Genomic DNA, 18,057 nt, shown 5'->3' on the forward strand with positions numbered 1-18,057 from the left:
AAGCAAGAGAAGAAATATATTTTAGGTAAGGTAGAGGTAACTTCTCTGAAGAAGTGACATTTAGACTAAGTTCAAAAGGTTTAAACAGGACTACCAATGGGAAGAGTAGGAATTAGTATTCCAGTAAAAGAGAGTATCAGGAGCAAAGGATCAGAGGCATAAGCCTACTGTCTATAAGAAACTTATGTCTAGAATAAATAAAGTGCTCTTACAATTCAATTATTAAAAGACAACTAAATTAAAAATGGCCAAAGTGATGGAACAGTCACTTCTCAAAGGAAGATACCAAATGGCCAATGAGCACATGAAAAGTCATCAGCAAAATACAAATCAAAGTCACAATGAGATACTACTTCATAGCCACTGGAATAGTTAGATCAAAAGGCCAGATGAAGAGATATAGAAAATAATTTATGTCAGCTGCTCAAATGATTAAACATAGATTATCATATAATCCAGCAATTCCATTCTAGGTATACTGAAGAGAAATGGAATGCATGTTCACACAGAAACTTAGGCATGAATGTGTAGGAGTTCGGTCAGGGTGGTGGGAAAAGTTGTAAAAACAAAAGTTACAGGAAAGACACAGACTTTCTTAAAAAGCCAGAGGTTTTGCAAAAGCTTTAGGAAAAGGTTATGGCTAAAGGCAGCCTAATCTTACCTTTAGCTAATAGCAAAAAGCAAATAACAAGGGAATGTAGAGGAGTTTATCTAGACAGCTTGTTTACTTATATTGTCCTAAAACCGACCTTTGATCATTCATGCACAAGACTGCTCTCTACTCGAGAGGTCAACAATGTCTATTACCCACAAATTGTGTCTGCTCCAAGCCTTTGTCATTAAATCTGTACTAAATAAACGCGAGCATTGCCAGCTTTAGGGGGGCTGCAAACTCTTTTGACCCCTAGTGCTGACAGTCTCCTAGCCCGCTCTTTCACTGGATACCTTTGTCTAAGTACTCCTTTCATCTGTCACTCAGCCAGTGTCTGCAGGACAGACTCGGCATTAATGTTTATGCATAAGATCAGAGAAAGGCAATCTAATGCCAAGTGGCATGACTGCCAGTAACCTTGTGAGTCAGCACCACACTTCAGATGCTCTACTGGTCTCACTAGTAGCACTAGAAACATACAAAAAATGACCAGAAAAATTACTCTCCTCTTTAAAGTTAGGAGCCTCAACTGAGTAAATATACATCCAAAAGGTTTCCTGATAAAGATAGAAATTCCAAAGTAGTAAGATATATAGGATATAGATGTAATTTAGATTGCTGATTATTTTATAGGTCATCCTGAATAAACATTGTAAAAGTATTTTTAAGTGATGAAATGAATATAGGAAGCTAGATGGGGAAATAAGAACAACAAACATCTCATCTTCTTGAGATGTGTCTCTGTGATGCTTTCAATGACTGGAGTATGCTATCCAATTCCTCAAGCTATTTTTAATTTTCTGTATGGAGGTTCTGAATTTCCCATACTCCTCTGAGAAAGAAGTCCTCATTCTGAGCATGTTGAAACGCAACATAGTAACGTGGACTGGCCAATGGGGTAATAACTCCTGGGAAATCTAATTTTAGCTTAGAAAAACAAAAACAAAAGAAATTAAATTACTATTTTACTACCTTCCTGTTCCATATAGAAGGGCATTATGAGGCAATCTCCAGTAGTTCACCTTAACAGCTCCTAACATTCTAACTGGTACTTGGCTTTTGACCATAGTACAACTCTTCTTTTCCATCCAATCTGTTTGCCTCTTTTTTGTCTTTTGCAGAGGCAGTAAGTTATAACACTAGTACATATAACTGGTGCTTATATTATAGTACTAGCTATAACATTAGTACTATAAGTTATAACACTAGTACATATTATACTACCTATCTACAACCTCAGGTAACAGAGAAATGATATTCTAAGTAGAAATTATTTCTACCATATGGAAGTGAATGTTTTTGTGTGTGACGATCTATACATATACTCATATACATGTATTCAAGTGTACATATACACACATATGTATACATATATATACACAGAGAATGTATAGATCAATAGCTTTTAAATGGCCACTTACATTTTAATATGGTCACCCTAAAAATGTTTATAAAGAAAAATAATTGAACCAAATGATGTCTCAAAATTCTTATTTATAGATGAAGAAGAATCATCTAACAGTTAACACTGATGTCAATGAGCTAACAAGAGGCAATTTAACAGATGAGATGCTAACTGTAGCAAACAGAATAAATCTAGAAGCTGGGAGACAAATGAAGAGGATGTCACCATGTGCACACAACTGAAGTGATTTTTTTCCCCACAACAATGAAATTATATCCCAAAATTGTACAGCGCAAATGATGACTAAACTAACACCTTACAAAATCTGTGAATCATCACATGTGAATCACAAAACAAGAATGGAAAGTAGATGACTCTTGCTGTTAAAATAACTTTGGTGTCTTAAATATTACTACCCTAAGCATAGTATTCTTAAAAGTGCACTATTAATGTTTAGCTTTATTTAACAGTATTTAACCAGACACATACCTGTTAGAAATACATTTAGCTCTATTTTTTTTTTTCATTGAGTTCACAGAGGAAGCATCACTATACTCTCCTAGGTACAAAATGAAGCTGGACATACTTCTGACTTTCCCATTTTCTGCTAAAAGTATATGATGAGTGACACAGATATCAGCAATATCAGAATGAGATACAGTCATTATGAATTGACTAAATCTCTGTAAAAATCTCTTCCCAGGCTATCTACTGCTGCCTAGATCATACTCTCTTCCTTAACAAGAACCACAATAATATCAGGATCACTCTTATTACAAGGAAGTATCAGGTACTAGTTTTAAATTGGGAATAATGTCTTATTCAAACACTTGTGCTTTAGAACCAAACAGAAAGAAAGAATTCCTGTCCAGTGTGGTGGGAAAACAAGCAATTAAATAAGGCTTAAGATAGTACTACACTCCCTAAAACAGAGCATATGCCAGTAAAGATGTCACAAATGTGTTGGGCCTTGTAAGCTACAGGGAAGTCATTGAAGGATTTCGATTAGCAGAGTAATATGATCTAACCCATGTTTCAGCAGCATCCCTCTGGCTGCTGTGTTGAGAATAGACTAAACACTTGGCAGGACACTGCAACAGGTAAGAGATGATAGTAGTAGTAGATGAGTTAGAGTGGTTTTATTTTAGATATGTAAAGTCAAGATTTGCTGACAGATTAAATGTGGGGTATAAAGACAGAGACAAGTGCATGAATGCCGTTAGGTTTATTGTCTGAAGAACTGGAAGCAAACAGTTGCCATTTCTGAAAGAGGAGAAAATGCCAAAGGAACAAACAGTGACAGACTGGATTAAGAAAATGTGGCACATATACACCATGGAATACTATGCAGCTATAAAAAACGATGAGTTTGTGTCCTTTGTAGGGACATGGATGCAGCTGGAAACCATCATTCTTAGCAAACTATCACAAGAACAGAAAACCAAACACCGCATGTTCTCACTCATAGGTGGGAATTGAACAATGAGATCACTTGGACTCAGGAAGGGGAACATCACACACCGGGGCCTATCATGGGGAGGGGGGAGGGGGGAGGGATTGCACTGGGAGTTATACCTGATGTAAATGACGAGTTGATGGGTGCTGACAAGTTGTTGGGTGCAGCACAGCAACATGGCACAAGTATACATATGTAACAAACCTACACGTTATGCACATGTACCCTAGAACTTAAAGTATAATAATAATAATTTTTTAAAAAATTGCTTTCTCAAAAAAAAAAAAAATTTACCCGAGACATGTTAAGTTTGATATATATTCAACTTACTAGGAGAAATGTCAAGGAGACAATTTAATATATGAGATATGAGTTCAAGGCAAAGATAGGTATTAGAGATATAAATCTGAGAGCCATCAGCATATTGGATAGTATTTCAGTCATAAGATCCTCACAACAGTAATGTAGCTAGAAAAAAAAAGAAGACAACTGAGAACTGAGTATGGAGCATTCCAAAGTTTAAACGTTAGAGAATTTGAAAGATCCAACAAATGAGACAAAAGAAGAATTCATCAGAGATGCAGGAGGAAAACCAAACAAGAGTATTTTCTGGAAGTCAAATGAAGACATTGTTTCAAAAAAGAGGGCAGGTTTGAGTGATGCTGCTAGGTGTGCTAGGTGATGAGGACTGAGATCCGACCAGTAGGCTGAATGCCGGTGGAGTATTAGGGTGAAAGCCTGATTAGCTTGCAGTGGGTCCAAGAGAGAATGGAAAGAGAGTGACAGTAATACTCAGATAACTCCTTCAAGGAATTCTGAAGTAAAAGGAAGGCCAAAAGTGAGATTTTAGTGAGCGGAAAGTATGTCCAAGAGAAGATATTTTAAATATAAGAGAATAAACACCACGCTTGTTGGCATGTGGAAAAGATCAAGTAAAGATGCCCCAAGCCAAAAAATGATAATAAAGAGGGAATTCAGGCTTTAAAAAGAGAGAAATCCTATCATTTGTGACAACACGGATGAACCTTGAGTACACTGTGTTTGGTAAAATAACCTAGGTACAGAAAGACAAACACTCTATAATCTCACTTATGTGTAAACTCAAAAATTTAAACTCATAGAAATGGGGCATAGACTGGTTACCAGAAGCTGGAGGGCAGCGTGTTGGGGGAGATGGTCAAAGGATACAAAATTTCAGTTACAGGAAAGGAATATGTTTTAAGATGTCTATTGTACCACATGGTGACTATGTTATTAACAACGTATTATATATTTGAAAATTGCCAAGAAAGCAATTTGAAATATTATCATCAGAAAAATAAGCATGTGAAACTATGCATATGTTAACTGGTTGAATTTAGTCATTCCACAATGTACACATATTTCAAAACATGTTGTACCTGATAAATATATAGAATCCTTGTCAATTAAAGAATAAAATAATTTTTAAAATTGCAGTGGTAAAAACCAGGTTCACTCAGGAGACTGATGATAATACAGTAGTCCCTGTTCAAGGAGATCTACCTGAATAGGATTCAATAACAACCAGAAAAGGGTTAATGGGTTAACGGTCTGTATAAAGTTGAATGAAGAGTGATATTAAATCACTGACTTAGAGAGACTAAAGAGTAGACACAGGGCAAGTAGAACACACAGGTGTGGAGGCTCCAGCTGGAGAGAGAAAACAGTTTAAAGCCTTGAAAGTAAACAAAGCTGGGTGGGCAAGATCAAAAGTGAGGTAATGCTAGTTGAAGACTGATGTGAAGGATGGATGCCTTCCATCACACTATGCTACAGATGCTAAAAACCAACTGTATTGCAGGGTTCTCCAAGAAACAGAACCAATAGAATTTGTATATATATAGAAGGAGATTTATTATAAGTCACTGGCTCATGTGATTATAGAGGTTGGTGTGTCCAGAATCTACAGTGCTGGCCAGTAGTCTGGAGATGCAGAAAAAGGGAGAAAAGAAAAAGGGAGAACTGTTAGAAGCAAAATCTTTCAGAAGAAACCAGATGGAATGTAATGCACAAATGGAGAAATTGGCTTTCACAAGTTACACTGGCAGTTCATTTATGATAATACTAGACAGCCTAAATTGGCACAGATGTAGTTAAGTGAGTTGATATGCCTCAGGAACACATGGAAGCTCTTTACTGGCTATTTCTACATCATTGATAAAATAGGAAACATGGCTACTAACTAAACGAAGCATGGGGAAGGAGAGGAAGGTTTGAGAAGACAGAAATTTTGAAAACAGTCATCTAGGAGACTAGAAAAGTAGCCTGGAGACACACCATACTGGGTATACTGGCAGCAGTACATTCATGCCTAAGTCAGTCATCTGCAGTTATATTCTGGGTTACACAGAGAAACTATTATTACTCCTTTTCCTGAATCACTGATAAGGGTAGAGAGAGAGTAAAATTACACTTCTCTGAGCACTGATTCCTAGGAACTAATATGATATTTTTCTACTCAAAAGTGTTCAATTAACCTAATTTTCTTATTTTTATTTTTTAAATTTTAGATTCAGGGGAAATATGTACAGGGTTGCTATATGGGTATACTGAGCGACAGTGAGGTTTGGGATATGGATGGTCCTGTCACTCAGGTGATGAGCACAGCAGCCAACGGTAGCTTTTCATCCCATGCTCCCCCTTCCTCCCTCCATCCCCCTATCTAGTAGTCCCTAGTGTATATTGTTTCCATCTTTATGTATATGTGTTTTCAATGTTTAGCTCCCACTTATGAGAATATGCAGTATTTGGTTTTCTGTTCTTGCATTAATTCACTTAGAATAACGGCCTCCAACTGTATCCATGTTGCTGCAAAGGACATGATTTCATTCCTTTTTATGGCTGTGTAGTATTCCATGGTGAATATGTACCACATTTTCTTTATCCAGTCCACAATTGTTGGGTGCCTATGTTGATTCCATGTCTTTGCTATTGTGAACAGCTGCAATGCAAATGCGAGTGCATGTGTGTTTTTGATTGAATGAGTTATTTTCCTTTGGGTATACAGTCAGTAGTGGGATTGCTAGGTTGAAGGGCAGTTCTGTTTTAAGTTCTTTGAGAAATCTCCAGAATGCTTTCCACAGTGGCTGAAGCAATTTGCATTTGCACCAAAAGTGTGTAAGTGTTCTCTTTTCTCTGAAGCCCCACCAACATCTGTTATTTTTTGACTTTTTTAGTAATTGCCATTCTGAGATAGTATCTGTTGATTTGATTGCATTTATCTGATGATTAGTGATAGTGAGCATTTTTCATGTTATTTTTGCTACCTGTATATATATATATTTTTTGAGAAGTATCTGTACATGTCCTTTGCCCATTTTTTAATTGCAATATTTGTTTGTTGGTTGGTTTTATTATGCTTTAAGTTCTGGGATACATGTACAGAACATGCAGGTTTGTTACATAGTGCCATGGTGGTTTGATGCACTCATTAACCTGTCATCTACATTACATATTTCTCTTAACGCTATCCCTCCCCTTGCATTCCATCCCCTGAAAGGCCTCAGTGTGTGATGTTCCCCTCCCTGTGCCCATATGTTCTCATTGTTCAACTCCTACTTATGAGTGGGAATATGCAGTGTTTGATTTTCTGTTCCTGTGTTAGTTTGCTGAGAATAATGGTTTCCAGCTTCACCCATGTACCTGAAAAAGACATGAACTAATTCTTTTTTATGGCTGCATAGTATTCCATGGTGTACATGTGCCACATTTTCTTTATCCAGTCTATCATTGATGGGCATTTGGGTTGGTTTCAAGTCCTTGCTATTGTGAACAGTGCTGCAATAAACATATATGTCTTTATAATAGAATGACTTAAAATCCTCTGGGTATATACCCACTAATGGGATTGCTGGGTCAAATGCTATTTCCAGTTCTAGATCCTTGAGGAATTGCAACACTGTCTTCCACAATGGTTGAAGTTTACACTCTGACCGATAGTATAAAAGCATTCCTATTTCTTTTTTCTTTTTTTTTTTTTTTTTAGATGGGGTCTCACTCTGTCACCCAGGCTGGAGTAAAGTGGCACTCTCTCGGTTCACTGCAGCCTCCGCCTGCCGGGTTCCAGCAATTATCCTGCCTCAGCCTCCCAGGTAGCTGGGATTACAGGCACATGGCACCATGCCCAGCTAATGTTTGTATTTTTAGTAAAGACGTGGTTTCACCATGTTAGCCAGGCATCTTTGTGGTGTTCTCTGTATTTCCTGAATTTGAATGTTGGTCTGTCTTACTAGGTTGGGGAAGTTCTCCTGGCTATATACTGAAGAGTGTTTTCCAACTTGGTTCCATTCTCCCCACCACTTTCAGGCACACTGGTCAAAGGTAGGTTTGGTCTTTTCTCATAGTCCCATATTTTTTGGAGGATTTGTTCATTCCTTTTCATTCTTTTTTCTCTAATCTTGTCTTCATGCTTTATTTCATGAAGCTCATCTTCAATCCTTGATATACTTTCTTCTGCTTGATTGATTCGGCTACCGATACTTGTGTATGCTTCACAATTTTTTCGTGCATGCTTCACAATTTTCTCGTGCTGTGTTTTTCAGCTCCATCAGGTCATTTATGTTCTTCTCTTAACTAGTTAGTCTAGTAGCAATTACTGTAACCTTTTATCAAGGTTCTTAGTTTCCTTGCATTGGGTTAGAAAGTGCTCCTTTAGCTTGGAGGAGTTTGTTATTACTCACTTTCTGAAGCCTACTTCTGTCAATCAGTCAAACTCATTCTCTGTCCAAAGTTATGTTTCCTTGCTGGCGAGGAGTTGAAATCTTTTGCAGGAGAAAAGGCGCTCTGGTTTTTGGACTTGTCAGCTGTTTTTACTGGTTTTTCCTCATCTTTGTGGATTTATCTTTGGTCTTTGCTGTTGGTGATCTTGGGATGGAGTTTTTGCTTGGTCCTTCTTGTTGATGTTGATGCTATTGCTTTCTGTTTGTTAGTTTCCCTTTTAACAGACCCCTCTTCTGCACATCTGCTGGAGTTTGCTGGGGGTCCACTGCAGGCCTTGTTTGCTTGGGTATCACCATTGGAGACTGCAGAACAGCAAAAATTGCTGCCTGTTCCTTCTTCTGGAATCTTCCTCCCAGAAGGGCACCCACCAGATGCCAGCTGGAGCTCTCCTGTATGAGGTGTCTGTTGAACCCTGCTGTGAGGTTTCTCCCCATCAGGAGGTATGGGGTCAGGGACCCACTTGAGGAGGCAGTCTGTCCCTTAGCAGAGCTCAAGCACTGTGCTGGGAAATCCGCTGCTCTCTTCAGAGCCAGCAAGCAGGAACGTTTAAGTCTGGTGTAGCTGCGTCCACAGACACCCCTTCCCGCTGGGGCTCTGTCTCAGGGAGATGGGAGTTTTATCTACAAGCACCTGACTGAGGCTGCTGCCTTTCTTTCAGAGATGCCCTGCCCAGAGAGGAGGAATTTAGAGAGGCAGTGTGGCTACAGGGGCTTTGAGGCACTGAGGTGGGCTCTGCCCAGTCCAAACATCCAGGCAGTTTGGTTTACACTGTGAGGAGAAAACCACCACTCAAGCCTTAGTAAGGTGGACGCCCCTCCCTGCACCAAGCTCGAGTATACCAGGTTGACTTCAGACTGCTGTATTGGTAGCAACAATTTCAAGCCAGTGGATCTTAGCTTGTTGGGCTCCATGGAGGTAGGATCCACTGGGCAAGACCACTTGGATCCCTGGCTTGAGCCTCCTTTCCAGGGAAGTGAATGGTTCTGTCTCAATGGTGTTCCAGGAGACACTGGGGTACAAAACAAAACAAAACAAAACAAAAAAAACCCCTCCTGCAGCTTGTTCTGTGTCTGCCCAAATGGTTGCCTTGTGGTGTAGGCACTCGAGGGAATCTCCTAGTCTCTGGGTTGTGAAGGCCGTGGGAAAAGCATAGTATCTGGGCTGGATAGCACCGTCCCTCATGGCACAGTCTCTAATGGCTTCCCTTTACTAGGGGAGGGAGTTCTCCAACCTCTTGAGCTTCCTGGGTGAGGCAACGCCCCACCCTGCTTCTGTTCACCCTCCGTGGGCTTCACCCACTGTCTAACTAGTCTCGGTGAGATGAACCGGGTACCTCAGTTGGAAATGCAGCAATCACCCACCTTCTGCATTGGTCTCACTGGGATCTGCAGACCGGAGCTGTTCCTATTTGGCCATCTTGTCAGGGAACTGGATTATTTGTTTTTTACTCGTTGATTTGTTCAAGGCCCTGTTAGATTCTTGATATTAGACCTTTTTCAGATTAATAGTTTGTGAACATTTTCTCCTACTCTGCACGTTGCCTGTTTACTCTGTTGGTAATTACTTTTGCTGTGCAGAAGCTTTTTAATTAGGTCGTACTTTCAATTTTTGTTTTTGTTACAATGGCTTTTGGGAACTTAGCCGTAAGTTCTTTGCCAAAGACTATGTCAAGAAGGGTGTTTTCCAGATTTTCTTCTAGGAATTTTATAGTTTGAGATCTTAAATGCAAATCATTAATCCATCTTGAGTTAATTTTTGTATATGGTAAGGTAGGGGTCTAATTTCATTCTTCTGCAAGTGGCTACCCAGCTATCCAAGCACCATTACTTGCATAGGAAGTCCTTTCTCCATTGCTTATTTTTGTCAATTTTGTTGAAGATCAGATGGTAGTAAGTGTGCAGGCTTGTTTCTCAGTTCTCTATTTTGTTTTATTGGTCTATGTGTCTGTTTCTCCACCAGTACCATGCCATGTTGGTTACTTTCGCCTTATAGTACAGTTTGAAGTCAGGTAATTCTGTGAAAAATTGTATTTGTATTTTAATAGGGATAACACTGAATATATAAATTGCTTTGGGGAGTATGGCCATTTTAACAATATTGATTCCTACAATCCATGAACAGGAAATATTTTTCCATTTATTCATGTCGTCTCTGATTTCTTTCAGCAATGTTTGTAGTTCTCCTTGTAGAACTCCTTCCCATCATTTCTTAGATGTATTCCTAGGCTTTATTTTGTGTGTGTGTGTGTGTGTGTATGTGTGTGTGTGTATGGCTATTCCAAATGGGATTGTGTTCTTGATTTGGCTTTCAATCTATACTGTTGTATAGAAAAGCTGACTTTTGTTGATTGATTTTGTATCTTGAAATTTTACTGAAATCATTTACCATTCCTAGGGGCCTTTTGTCAGAATCCTTAGGGTTTTCTATGTATAGAATTGTATCATCAGCAAGGGGAGATTGTTTAACTTCTTCTTTTCCTATTTGGATGTTTTTCTTTCTTTCTCTTGCCTAATTGTTCTAGCAAGCACTTTCAGTACTATGTTGAACAAGTGTAGTAAGAGTAGGCATAGTTGTCTTTTTTCAGTTCTCAAAGGGAATGATTCCAGTTTTTTCCCATTCAGTATAATGCAGTGATGTTAGCTGTGGATTTGCCATAGATGGCTCTTAGATATGTTCCTTTATGCCTAGCCTATTGAGAGTTTTTATCATGAAGAGATGTTGGATTTTATTGAGGGCTTTTTCTGTGTCTATTGAAATGGTAATGTAGTTTTTGTTTTTGATTCTGTTTATTTGGTGAATCACATTCATTGATTTGCATATGATGAACCAACCTTGCATCTCAGGAATGAAGTCTAACTTGTGGTGAATTAACTTTTGCTGTTGGATAAAAATATGCTGCTGGATTTGGTTTGCTAGTATTTTGTTGAGATTTTTTTTTGCCTATGCTCATCAAGAATATTTTGTCCAAAGTTTCTTTTTTGTTGTCTCTGTCAGAGTTTGGTATCAGGATAATATTGGCTTTGTAAAATAAGTTATAAAGAAACTCCTCCTCTTCGACTTTTTGGAATAGTTTCAGAAGGACTGCTATCAGTTTTTTATACATCTAGTAGAATTCTGTATGAATCCATCTGGTCCCAGGCTTTTTTTTGGTTGGTAGGCTTTGTATTACTGATTCAGTTTTGAAACTTGTTATTGGTACGTTCAGGATTTTACTTTCTTCTGGTTCAATCTTAGGATATTGTGTTTCCAGGAACTTATCAATATCCTATGGACTTTGTAATTTGTGTGCATTAAGGTGTTCATAATAGTCTCTTTGTATTTTGATCTTTTGTGTTTCTGTGGGATCAGTTGTAATGTCATCTTTGTCATTTTTGACTGTGCTTATTTGGATCTTCTTTTTTTTTTTTTCTTTGTTAATCTAGTTAGCAGTCTATCTTGTTTTTCCTTTTGAAAAATCAATTATTGGTCCCATTTATCTTCTTTTTCTGGATGTTTGTGTCAAAATTTCATTCAGTTTTTCTTTTATTTTAATTATTTATTTTCTTCTGCCAACTCTGGAGTCAGATGGGTTGTTTGTTTGTTTGTTTTTTTCCTATTTCCCCTAGGTATGATGTTAGGTTATTAATTTAAGGTCTTTCTAACCTCTTGATGAAAGCCTTAGGACTATAAACTTATCTCAGCAAATTTAGCTTCATCCCAAAGATGTTAGTAAGTTATGTCTCTATTTTGATTAATTGCAAAGAAAGTTTTTATTTCTGACTTAATTTCATTGTTCACTCAAAGGTTATAAAGAGCTAGTTGTTTAATTTCCATGTTTTTGCATAGTTTTGAGAGATCTTCTTGGTATTAATTTCCATTTTTATTGCACTGTGGCCTCAGAGTGTGCTTGACATCATTTTTAAAAATTCACTGAGATTTGTCTTATGGCCAACTACATGGTCAATCATAGAATATGTTCCATGTGTAGATGACAAGAATGTATATTCTGTCATTATTAGGTGGAGTATTCTTTGGATACCTATTAGGTCTTATTCATCAAATGTCAAGTTAATTCCATAATATCTTCGTGGAATTTTCTGCCTCAGTGATCTGCCTAATGTTGTCAATGGGGTGTTGAAGTCCATCATTATTATTTAGCGGCCATATAAGTATTTTCCTGTGTCAAGAAAAGCTTGTTTTGTGAATCCGAGTGCTCTTATGTTGAGTGCATATGTATGTAGGATAGCTAAGTCATCTTGTTTACTTGAACACTTTATCATTATGTTATGGCCTTCTTTGTTCTTCCTGATTGTGGTTAGTTAAAAGTCTATTTTATCTGATACAAGAACTGCAAAACCTGCTCTTTTTTGTTTTCCATTTGTGTAGTTGTCTTTCTCCATCCCTTTGAGCCTGTGAGTGCCATTACATGTGAGATGTGTCTCTTGAAGACAGCAGACAGTTGGGTCTTATCTTTTTATCCAGCTTGCCACTCTATGCCTTTTAAGTGGGGTGCTTAGGCCATTTACATTCAGGGTATTAGTAATGATATGTGAGATTTTGATCCTGTCATTGTGTTGGCAGTTGGTTGTTTCATAGACTTGATGGTGTAATTGCTTTATACTGTCCGTGGGTTATGTGTTTTAGTGTGTTTTTGTGGTAGCAGGGTTTGATCTTCCATTTCCATATTTAACACTCCTTTAATGACCTCTTGTAAGGCTGGTCTGGTAGTAATGAATTCCCTTAGTAGTTGCTTGTCTGAGAAGGATTTTATATTTCCTTTACCCTGAAGCTGAGTTTGGTGGGATATTACATTCTTGGTTGACATTTCTTTACCTTAAAAATGCTGAAAATAGGCCTCTAATCTCTTCTGGCTTTAAGGTTTCTGCTGAAAAGTCTGTTGCTAGCATGATGAGGTTCCCTTTGTAGGTTACCTGACCTTTCTCTCTGGCTGCCTTTAAGTTATTTCTTTTGCAAAGACTTTAGTAAATCTGATGACTATGTGCCTTGGGGATGGTCATCTTGTATAGTATCTTGCAGGTGATCTCCATATTTCTTAAATTCTTATGTCTACACCTCTAGCAAAATTGGGAAAATTTTGATGGACTTCAAATGTTTTCCAAGTTACTTACACTCTCTCCTTCCCTCTCAAGAATGCCAATGAGTCATAGATTTGGTATCTTTACATAATCCCACATTTCTTGGAAGTTTTGTCATTTTTTAAATTATTTTTTCTTTGTGTCTGACTAGTTGATTCAAGAACCAGTCTTCAAGCTTTGAGATTCTTTCCCCAGCTTGTTCTATTCTGCTGTTAATACTTCTGACTATGCTTTATGACTAATTATGAAATTCTTGAAGTGAATTATTCAATTCCAGAGATTCAGTTTAGTTCTTTCTTGAAATGGCTACTTTTTCTTTTAGCTCCTGGATCACTGCACTGGATTCCTTGGATTTCTGGGACTGGGTTTCAACTTTCTCCTGGATCTCAATGATCTTCCTTACCAGTTAGATTCTGAATCCTAGGTCTGTCATTTCATTGCCTTCAATCTGGTAAAGAACCATTGCTGGGAGACTAGTGCATTTGGCTGGAGGTAAGAGGACACTCTGGCTTTTTGAATAGACATATGGAGGGCTGGTGTTCCTTTAACTGTGAGGTAAGTTGAGTATACTCAGTTGGTTTTGTTTCTGGGTGCTTTCAGAGAGCTATAACTCCATACAGAATCTTTATTTGTGGCTGAATTTTTGCCTTAAGTGTCACAGGCACTGTATACTGGCAAAATGTTTTTGGTGTTGTAATTTGGGCTTCTATCCAGTAGGTAGAGTTTGAGTGGTGGCCTGCAGACAGGCTATGTAGCTTCATCTTTCATCTTAGAATTCTCTAGCCTAAAGATTCTGTTTGAATTTTCGTGGCTGGTAAGATAATGTCTAAACACCTGAGTTTGATCTCCACTGGTCTTATGGCTGGGCTTACATGTTCAGTCTTACTTCCTGTCACTCTTGCTGTCAAATTTCAAATCTTAGACATTGTTCAACTACCACAGTTCTCTGACTATAATTTGCTTCTTCCAGCCCCTCTGCTGTTTCCTCTGCCAAAAAGAAAAACTGCTCTTCTATTATCCAGAAAATACATATTTAAACTACATGCCTCATTATATACATATTCTTCTTTGGAAGAGTATCCTGCTTATGTACTATCCTAGCAGGCTACACATTTTCTATTTAGTTCTCATCACATTGTACTGCTAGTCAATTCTCTAATTACTTGAATGCATTCTGCAAAGAATTCATGACTCCACAAAGGTGGGAACCATAATCTTCACTAATTTCAGTTGTTGAGTATACAAGACCTGTGTATAGCACACAGCAGTTACTAAAAAATACTACTCTGTTGATACATACCCAGAATTAATTCAACAAATCAAAAACAATTATTTTTTTTTAATCAAACAGCTGTTGCTACTGGACAGATCAGCTACACCTTAGCAAGAAGAAATAAGAATTATTAGCCTCATACAAATAGTCATGCATTGCTTAACAATGAGAATATATTCTGAGAATTGCATCCTCAAGCAATTTTGTCACTTTATGAACACTGTAGAGTGATCTTACACAAACCTAGAGGGTATAGTCTACTCTACACCTAGACTACACAGTGTAGCCTATTGCTCCTAGGCTAGAAGCCTATACAGCATTTACTGTACTGAATACTGTAGGCAATTGTAGCATAATGGTATTTGTGAATCTAAACATATTTAAAGTTTTTAAAAGGTACAGTAAAAATGTGGTATAATAATCTTATAAGACCACATTTGTACACTTGGTCCATCATTAACCAAAATGTCATTATGCAGCACATGACTGTACCAAGTTAGTAAGAAACATGAGGAAAAAAATACAAAGAAATAGCCATAAATACACACATGTATACATGCTAAATGCAGTCAGTATTCATCTTCCTTAATATTTTCTTTTTTTTCAAATTATAACAAAAGCTTTAAATATAACACAGCATTTGATGGTAAATATTTTACCTTGTTTTATGCCAGCATTTCTTGTAATGTCTGACAGATAGCAGTTTGGCAAAGGATATGACGAAAACATTGGCCAAGGATATGGATTATCACTCTAAAAAAGAAGCAAGACAGATGACTTTAGGAAGTGGTCTAAAGTAATATTGAATTTTAAAACTATCTGAAATATCATTAACTTAAACTGGCTTTTCCTGCTCATAAATTCTACAATTGTTGTCCAATTAACCAAAAGCTATTTGATACTATACTTCAATATTCCAATGGGTAACCATTAAAACAAGCTGTAACAGAAACAACATTAAATTAGTACTGAGGACAAACATATGGTAACTTGTAGCAAGCAGAATTGATAATGATAAATTTACTGGGTTTTTTTTTTTTTTTTTTTCCATAAAAGGAAAATTGTAATCTTCAAAAGAAACCTATGGTTTTTTCCACAAAACTTTTTCTTGTACTGTTAATCATTTCTATCTTATCTTTTCCAGAGTAACAGTCAAAGCAAGAAGGTTCTTAACAACAATGAAAACAAATGAAAAACCTCCATGAGAAACCCATACTTGAATATTGATGGAAGGAGAGGTACTCAATGTTTCCAATAAAATAAAAAATAATATGTCATTTAATAATAAAAGTTAAGTATCATGAACAAGAAAGACATTGAAAGTAAAATATTCAAAGGCACACAAGAAAACTGACAACTTTTAAATAAAACAATACCTACTCTACTACACATGCAAACAATACTTACCCTACTTTAGCATTCATGACCCCTAGACATCAAAAATATTATTTTAGTTTGAAAGTATTTATTTGCATCCTAAATATTCTCAAGTAATAAGTTCAACTCTCTGATGCAGACATTTAAGAGGTAAAATTTAGGGTGACTTTGAATTGGCTATCTTGCTTCAAAATACGTCAGAAAAACACACCCCACTTATCTTTGCCCCACATTCACCTTTTCGAGTATCCTTGGAGGCAAAATCCGTTCCAATGGCCCACCAACAAGATTTATTCTAACAAGAACATGATTTCTCTCCACTGATAAGCCATCAATTATAAAGTCCCTGAAAAAAATAAATATATCACCTTTGTCATCCCTTTGATTGAATGTGTTAATTTTTAAATCAAGTCTCTGAATTGTAAAGAAAAAAGGCAGAAATATTTATCAATGTTTTTCTTTTACTTTGCTTCATTTAACATTTATATTTTTAAGTTTTTTAAGTTTTTTAAGTTCGGGGTACATGTGCAGGATGTGCAGGTTTGTTACATAGGTAAATGTGTGCCATGGTGGCTTGCTGCACAGATCATCCCATCACCCAGGTATTAAGCCCAGCATCCATGAGCTATTCTTCCTGATGCTCTCTCTCCTTCCCAGCTTCACCCTCTAACAGGCCCCAGTGTGTGTTGTTCCCTACCATGTGTCCATATGTTCTCATCATCCAGTTCCCACTTATAAGTGAGAACCTGGAGTATTTGGTTTTCCATTCCTGTGTTAGTTTACTGAAGATAATGGTCTCCAGCTCCATTCATGTCCCTGCAAAGGACATGATCCTTTCGATGGCTGCATAGTATTCCATGCTATATATGTATCACATTTTCTATCACTGATGGGCATTGTCTTGATTCCGTGTCTTTGCTATTGTGAACAGTGCTGCAATGAACATAAGTGTGCCTGTATCTGTCTAAGAGAAGGATTTATACTATTTTTGGTATATATCCAGTAATGATTTTGCTAGGTCAAATGCTATTTCTGTCTTTAGGTCTTTGAGGAATTGCCACACTGTCTTCCAAAATGGTTGAACTAATTTACACTCCCAATAGTGTAAAAGCATTCCTTGTTCTCCATAACCATGCCAGCATCTGTTGTTTTTTGACTTTTTAATAATAGCCATTCTGATTGGTGCAAGATGACATCTAATTGTGGTTTTGATTTGCATTTCTCTAACGATCAGTGATGTTGAACTTTTTCTCCTGTGTTTGTCGGCCACATGTACATCTTCTTTTGAGAAGCATCTGGTCATGTCCTTTGCCCACTTTTTAATGGGACTGCTTGCTTTTTTTCTTGTAAATTTGTTTACATTCCTTGTACATGCCGGATGTTAGGCCTTGTGAGATCTTTGTCAGACAGCCAGATTGCAAAAAGTTTTCCCTATTCTGTAGGTTGTCTGTTCACTCTGATGATAGTTTCTTTTGCTGTGTAGAAGCTTTTTAGTTTAATTAGATCCCATTTGTCAGTTTTTGTGTTTGTTACCATCGCATTTGGCATTTTCCTCATGAAATCTCTGCCCATGACTATGCCCTGAATGGCATTGCCTAGATTTTCTTCTAGGGTTTTTATAGTTTTAGATTTTACGTTTAAGTGGATTTTACATTTATGACAAACTCACAGACAGTATTATACTAAATGAGCAAAAGTTGTAAGTGTTAGCCTTGAAATCTGGCACAAGACAAGGGTGCCTTCTCTCACCACTCCTATTAAACATAGTATTGGAAGTTCTAGCCAGGGCAATCAGGTAAGAGAAAGAAATAAAGTACATTCAAATAGGAAGAGAGGAAGTCAAACTATATTTGTAGATGATATGATCCTCTATCTAGAAAACCTCATCATCTCAGCCCAAAAGCTTCTTAAGCTGATAAGCAAAGTCTCAGGATACAAAATCAACATGCAAAAATCTCTTGCATTCCTATACACCACCAACAGGCAAGCCAAGAGCCAAATTATAAATGAACTCCTGTTCACAACTGTCACAAAAAGAATAAAATACCTAGAACTACAGCAAACAAGAGAAGTGAAGGA

General features: G+C 37.3%; 1 protein-coding gene across 1 annotated transcript in view; it reads right to left on the minus strand.

The window, feature by feature from the left end:
• The window catches only part of TBC1D32 (TBC1 domain family member 32), a 227,788-nt gene that overhangs the window by 64,593 nt on the left and 145,138 nt on the right, over positions 1-18,057 (minus strand). Inside the window, exons 25-26 of the mRNA XM_038000966.2 lie at positions 16,216-16,324; positions 15,261-15,354 (exon numbers count right to left, since the gene is read on the minus strand). Of these exons, the coding sequence (XP_037856894.2) occupies positions 15,261-15,354; positions 16,216-16,324 (203 nt within the window). The remainder of the gene's footprint in view (positions 1-15,260; positions 15,355-16,215; positions 16,325-18,057) is intronic.

Source organism: Chlorocebus sabaeus, chromosome 13, assembly GCF_047675955.1.
Source record: "Chlorocebus sabaeus isolate Y175 chromosome 13, mChlSab1.0.hap1, whole genome shotgun sequence".
In the NCBI taxonomy this organism is placed as follows: Eukaryota; Metazoa; Chordata; class Mammalia; order Primates; family Cercopithecidae; genus Chlorocebus; species Chlorocebus sabaeus.